The 7166-nt window shown below is 41.5% G+C and overlaps 1 protein-coding gene across 3 annotated transcripts in view; it reads right to left on the bottom strand.

The window, feature by feature from the left end:
* Positions 1-440: 440 nt before the first annotated feature.
* strbp (spermatid perinuclear RNA binding protein) overlaps positions 441-7166 on the bottom strand; it is a 73868-nt gene continuing 67142 nt past the window's right edge. For all 3 annotated transcript variants that reach the window (XM_027282031.1, XM_027282032.1, XM_027282033.1), the window contains one exon: positions 441-6201. In XM_027282031.1, the coding sequence (XP_027137832.1) occupies positions 6107-6201 (95 nt within the window). In that variant the 3' untranslated portion in view covers positions 441-6106. The remainder of the gene's footprint in view (positions 6202-7166) is intronic.

The following is a 7166-nucleotide window of genomic DNA, read 5'->3' as shown; positions in this document are numbered from 1 at the left end:
TTGGAACACAGTGAACATTTCTTTTGACCCTATTTTCATTCCTTGCACACAAAAGATACACACATATACTGATTCAGCACTTTCTCAGATTTATTTTCAGTTCGTCAAGCATAGATTATGTCAAAAACAGTGACAACCACAGATCATCACCGCCGTGAATGTTGCTACTAATTCAAAACGATCAATACAGCGAGTTCAGATGACCCTCCCGCCCATTATTCAACGTCACTGGCCTCTGTTCAACCCGTGAGACTCCCACACCTTGTCGTCACATTTCACAAAAGTTTTACTTCGATAATTTTATGGATCAAACAGATTCTGTGGACGGATACAGTCACTTCATAGTTTCATAGGCAGCATCGTAAAACAGTTTCAATCAATTTTTAATCCCCCTTTTTGTCAAAAATAAAATTAAAAAAATATATTTACAGGAAGAAAAAAAAAGTAAACACTCATCACTCATAAGACGCTACTTTCTGTCAAAACGTTTAGAAATAAAAATTGAAAAAGGGGAAAGAAATATGAATCCTAACAGGGTGGATGCGCCCAAAACAACTCTCACACACAAGTAGTTTAAAAGATATATAGATGTATATATATGTATGTATCCATATATATTCTGTATATATGCTTCTCTACAAAAAAGCAAGTTTACTCTTCCTATGAGTAAATACATTCTACTCTACAATCACTATAACAACAGTGTACATTCCCAACCAAAATGCTTTGATCATTTATCAGGAGGATATTGGACTTAAACAATCAGTGGACCATGACCAGAAAATATGCAACGACATGCTTAATGTGACTGCAATATTATGTGTGTGTATGTGTGTGTGTGTGTGTGTGTGCATATGGGTGTGAAATAGCATCCCATCCCCTCCGGTTTATGTGCCTGCTATACGAACACACAAACGCACATATTTCCCACCACAACACACACACACACACACACACCCAGAAAAAAACGATCCGTTCAGCAGTTAGTCTGGTTAACTTTGCCTCGGCAGTCGAAACGTGATCCCGGATCTATTTCTGTTGCTCTGCAGAGTTCAGAGCCACTCGTGGATGGATGGACTTTCCGGGCTCTTTCTCCACCTCTTCTCTTCCTCTGCTTCCAGACAAATTTAGCACGACTCCCCAGACTTAAACCCCCCCCCAACTTTCTGTGCTAATGCAATAATGAGCAAGACACAGATTTCCTCCAGAGACTGTCTTATACACAACAGGAGAGCTAATTTTTCTTTTTACCTGACCTGTCTAGACAGCGAATATCACATCACATGCCGTATGGTTTCTCACTCTCTGAGACTGCCGGGATGATCAGATTTGCACAACAAAGGCTTCAGAGTCTTTGGTATCTGGATAAAACCCATCCTGACAGAGCAAACCGAAACCCATTTCCCAAAGGCATCTTTCACTTTTTGACCTTTTGACCTAGCAGGGGGATGAAGAGGTACCTCAGGAGAAACTGGGCTCCAAAAAAAACCTGACATTACCTGAAAAAGGAAAGCACACGAAACCCTTTAACTGCTGAACACATTGCAGCCTCTAAAACCCGCAAAGCTCCTGCATTTGGTGCCACAAAAGAGTTGTTGACAACCCTCCTCCCCACTTTTCTCCTGACGGCAAAGCTCAAATTGCTCACGGATAAACTGCTGCAAACTTAAAAAGTAAAATCCATTATGTACAGTGCTACAGACGACCTGTTATAAAGCACCAAGGTAACAAATGAGGGGAGGTGGGAGTGTGTTCTCTCAGCTATACATGGCTCAAATCCTAAAGTACAAACAAGGCCTAACCACTTGTGTGACTCTCACTACGTACAGTACAATCTTATGTGTAATATACAAACCACGGAGCAGAGAATGTCATGCTGTCTCAATGTGCTCGGCTGTTACCGTCGCTGAAATATTTACATACGTGATTACATATGTGCTTGCTTGCGTGTGTGTTAATGTACTTGCATATGTGTGTGTCAGGTGGCCCTGAGAACAAATGTGTGGGTGTATTGCTCGTGTGTGTTTTGTGCTTCTTTAGATGTTCAGGTGTAGTTGCCTCCCGAGAGGCGGTATCCGTGCATGTGTGTGTGTGTGTGTGTTTACAATGGCTGCCCTGTTTTCCTGGTTCATAGTGATCTCCTAGAGGCATTTCTGGAGAACACTGCAACAGGAAGAACATCCATCAGAAAACTCAACGGGGACCCTCGAGTCCAGCACAAACAACCATTACTTTCTAGAAAAGTTATCCGCGTGGACATAAGCTGTCTGAGCCTTCAAACCGGGCTGCTGTGAGTGTGTTTCTTCAGTCGCAGTAATGTTTTCTATTCTGGGACATTTCTTAGTGCAGTACCGGCTGGTATTTTCATCTTCCCGATGGTCCGACTGTATGGGAAACACAGCTGGAAGATGGCGAGCCTGCTCCTCTGCCTCGCTTTTATGTCTCCATGTACTGAATAAAGCTTTTTTCTTTTTTAATGTTGACTGTAAAAAGAGCAGCATTGGTTTCAGTTTCGTCTTTATTCCTCTTGCTTTTTCTACATCATCCTCCTGCGATAATCCCTATTAACCTGCGTGGATACTTAAAAAAATCCAACCTCAGGCTGATTCCTCAACAGCTCCACCAGCCTGCACAGTCCCTCCAGACCTCCTGTGCCAGTTTTAAACCAACTCTCACACCGACACCCTTCCTGTGAAAGCGGTCGTCCAGTCAACGAACCAAGAGGACGGGGTCAGTAGTCAGGGTGACTCCTCCTGCGTGTCTGTTGAGTCTTAGGGGAAATGAAAAAAGGTTGCTCACTCAAGTATGACTGTCTGCCTTATTAATGTGGGCCATCTGGATGTAGAGGACGGGGGCCAGAGAAAGAGAGACAGTGAGAGGGCAGAGGGGGAAATTAGGAAATTCTTAGCTGATAGAGAAGGTCTGTTTCAAGCTCCGAGTTATTCACCTCTCTGTGAATTCCACGTCGGGATGAGAAGTCGAGGCAAAGCAGTGCCCACGCTTTAAGAGATGAGACGGTGGAGAAATCTCGCACTGCAAAGATGCACGGTCAAGAAAACATGGATGGATCTAGTTTCTGCAAGACATCTTGGTATGTTAATGCTGCTGCATGTCAGTAAAATGATCCTGGCCCTAATCTAGTCCTGTAAATTCCAGTCGGATGTGGTTCTCATGTATAAACAACGATTAGCAGATGAGATGTAGATGAAGTGGCAACCTGGGTGTCATTACAGGTTTGAAGGTTTTATGACTGTGTAATACAGATTTTATAGATATAGTAACTCTAGGCAGTGGCAGAGGATGCCATATGGACATGGACCAATTTTAAATATTCAAACTAAGTTATGAGCAAAAGCTTGTTAAGCCTGACTTCATCTCTGCAGGACAAAAAAAATAAGCACATAACATCCTTCAGTTTGCCTCCAATCACACGATCACAGCTCGGTGGCATGATTTCATTTCATCTTCAGTAAATTCTCTTCAGCGGTTTCACAGACTCTAACTCTGATTTGACTTATTGTCTTGGGAAAAATGGGCTCTGGGGCTTTAGTCTATTGTGTCTTTCTCAGACGTCACTTTTGTTGAATCAAAGCTTGCACAAACACAGGAGATCAAACTGGTGCCCAGATGAAGGCAAGTGTGAGGAGGATCAAAGCCTTCTGATGCTGTTTGATTTGGCCTCTGCTGACTGACATCTCGTATCTATTAAAGTAAAAAAAAGAAAGAAAAAAAAAGTGATAAAGTTCAGAAATTCGCAGAAAGAATAGGAGTACGATGTGTAAGCTGTGACTGCTATCTCAGTGCGTACAGCGTTGTTGTTACACCCATTTGGCTCTCTAGTCTAGTTACTACCTATGTATATTTAATATGTGCTATAGAAGGGTCAAACCCACAACACTACCACTACATGGTCGACTACAAATAAGCAATATACATGATTTTTAATAGAGGCAATGATCGACAACAAAACAAATTCCCTCTTCCACTCATCTCTCCTGAGAAGTTTGACAAGCCTCTGACTGACGCCGTGGTCGACAGCTGAGACCAGAACACTAATTTCATTTGATTTAAAAAGACCCAGCGTCCTTGCCACGAGTCAATCTACTATTTTTGATGTTTTGATCTCAAAGACTTGGCCTTCAAAAATGCTTCAGACGTGTCTCATGGTGGAAATGTTGAGAGTCAGTCTTCCTTTTAAGAGTACGTTAAGCTTCGTGGAGAAGTTTTGATGTGTGTTTTCTTGATTGGCAGGTGTCATTGCCTCAATCCATCACAGGCAGTCATGTTGACTGAAACTACGGATGCACCTATCCAACTTTTTATACCCATACCCAACTCAGAGTATCTGCTGATACTGAGCACAGATGCAATACCAGTGCCGGACTTATGTCTAAATCTCTAAATGAAAATTGGTTTGTTGTTCAAAACTTTGTTGTTTTAATGTAGCATAACATGAGGCCAGAGATAACTGTGCATATTGGATGGGTGCATCCCGCGCTGAAACTTCCTCAATCCCAGGTTTCCTCTCCTTTGCTCAAATTTTCAGGCAAAGGCGACTCAAACTTCACACAAACATCCCTCCAGAAACACCACAAAACACTGAAATGTGTCCATCCTAAAATCCTGCTGTATACACACAGGAGAGGTCACCAAAATAATGATGGTGATGCTCAGGCAGGAACATATAAATCCAATTCAAGGTCCTGCTTTTTAAAAATGTTCACTGGCCTTTAATTAGTCGGCCAGTAGTTTTGTGCTGTGTCGTAACAAGGTGTGTAACAAGGCCCTTTGACAAAGCTGTTTCTGCCACCAGCAGCATCACGTCCGAACAGCAGAGGATTGCCATGGGAGGTTGGAGGGAAAGGTGTGTGTGTGTGTGTGTGTGTGTGTGGATGTGTGTGTGTTTGCAGAAAGAGGGACTAGTAATGGATGTGGGAAAACAAGCTGTGCTTTTTGTCCCTAAGGCGAGCGGGACAGAGCTGAACGATTGTTCTGATCGTTGATGGATGTGTCCGGTAATGCGTACATCATACTATACACATACAGAACTGTATTTGTAGCAACTGTATTCCCTGCCAGCAGTGAGACTATAGAAAATGTGCTTTCTGACAGGAAAAGTGTGTGTGTGTGTGTATGTGTGTGTGTGTGTGTATGTGTGCGTGCACGAATGTGATTATGAGTGTGTTCAGTAGGGGAGCACCTCTGGTCCGAGCCATGTAAACAAACCTCGGGCAGCAGAGAGCATGCTCAGAAAGGCTCAGAGAGACATCAAAGATAGAGGACAAGTTTGAAGGAAGGAGAGGAAGGGAGGAAGGAAGCATTATCATTCTAACAGCACAGGTTAATAGGAATACCAAAGATAATATTGCATCTCCTAGAACTAGCTTCAATTGCTCAGTGTATATAAAATTGGAAGAAAGCTATACTGTGATATTACAGTTACATTTCACTTTATAATTCTAAAATAATTTATACCAACAATAGTTATATTTTATAGAATATTTACATAAATACATCATCATATAGTAATATTATTGTCAACACTTTGTTATAGAAACATATACCATACATATATGTGTATATAGTCATGTTATAGCCACACATACACACACATACAATGAATATACAATCAAATGAGCTATTGCAATGCTGTGTTGGGCAAAACTCCGTTGGACATTCACATTCTTCTCAAGTAAGCTCGAAGAGAGGAGTTCAGGTGTATTGCTATAAGAAAGACCAAAGTTCAGCCCAGCTTTTTGCGCAGTCGCAGCTGAACGTTTCTCATAAAATCCGAGTATTGCTTCATGTAAAAGTTACTCTCCTCTGAAGTGACAATCTGGTCGGAGAGCAGAGGAAACAGAGAGAGGAGCTTTGAGCCTCTCGGTCAGAAGGTGAGACGGTTTTCTGCCGCTGCTATAGAGCAGAACTTTTTTTTTTTTTTTTTTTTGTTCTCCAGTGGACTGATCAAACAAAGACAGTTTTGGATCTGCGTGTCCGTCACCTGGATAGAAAGGCGGCCCGCTTAGACGGACAGAAAAAAAAAGAAGAGATGTCCCGCGTGTGCAGACAGGTAAATGTGAAGAGTGTATCCAACAACCTGCCGCCTCTAGAAGTCAGAGAAGAGATCCTGGGGACCAAGATGAATGATAAAAGGAGCGATGGTCCGTGGCTGGTAGAAGGGATTGTCAATGAAAAGACCACCTGCAGTGAGATGAAGAACAGAGACAAGGAGAGCAGGAATGATTACTATAATCACAATTAGTGAGACTTCTACGTATACACACAACTTTCTTCATGTCAAAGGTTTAATGTTTATGAGGGATACTGAGACAAAAGAAATCCAATATGTTTTCTTCAAGTTACTTCAAGTTCACTTGAATGATGTAAAATCCTCTTGATTGATACTTGGAAATGTAAAATGTAAAAAAGATTATTTTCTGTGTGTCATTAAAAACAAAAAAAGATTACATACACTTGCCTATATGGGAATGGTCAGTAGATTAAATAATTCAATTAAAGGAATAGTCCAAATACACGCATTTGCTTTCTTACAAAGGCAAATGAAAAGATATTATATAATGTAATTTTGCTATTTTAGTATATTCTGTATGTACACAGACATTTATTGTATGTTTGTCAAGCCTGGATCTTTTGGAGCCAGTAGAGGTTCCAACTGGTAAGAGGTCACGGGATAGACCCAGAGCAGAAAATAGCCTGGCCTATCAGCACTTCTTTCCACCGTCCACGAAATATAACGTGGACAGAGCCAGGCTGGCTGTTCCAGTCTTTATGCTAAGATACGATAACGGGCTGCTGGCTGTAGTTTTAAAATTTTGCATTCATATGTGTAAGTGGTACTGTTCTTTTCATCGAATTCTTGGCAAGAAAGCCAAGAAGCGCATTTCCCATAACTATTCCTTTAATATTTAACAGCTACTCCAGTCATGGACGCACAGTAGGAGCCTAATTACAAATATTAAAGGAAAGATTTGTGCAGTGGTGGTAAGGTGTTACCTACAAGTGAAGACTGACAATGAGATCAGACACATGTGTGGCAGTTTTGAGAGTACTTAGTCACTCTGGGGCTTCAGCTTTGAAAAAAAAAATGAATTCAACTTTGAACAGAAAGAATAACAGAAAATTGGCACAGAATTCAACAGCTGGAA

This window comes from Larimichthys crocea, chromosome IX (assembly GCF_000972845.2).
Source record: "Larimichthys crocea isolate SSNF chromosome IX, L_crocea_2.0, whole genome shotgun sequence".
Taxonomy (NCBI): domain Eukaryota; kingdom Metazoa; phylum Chordata; class Actinopteri; family Sciaenidae; genus Larimichthys; species Larimichthys crocea.
Note: the sequence above shows the minus strand (reverse complement) of the source record. Positions and strands in the feature narration are given on the sequence as shown.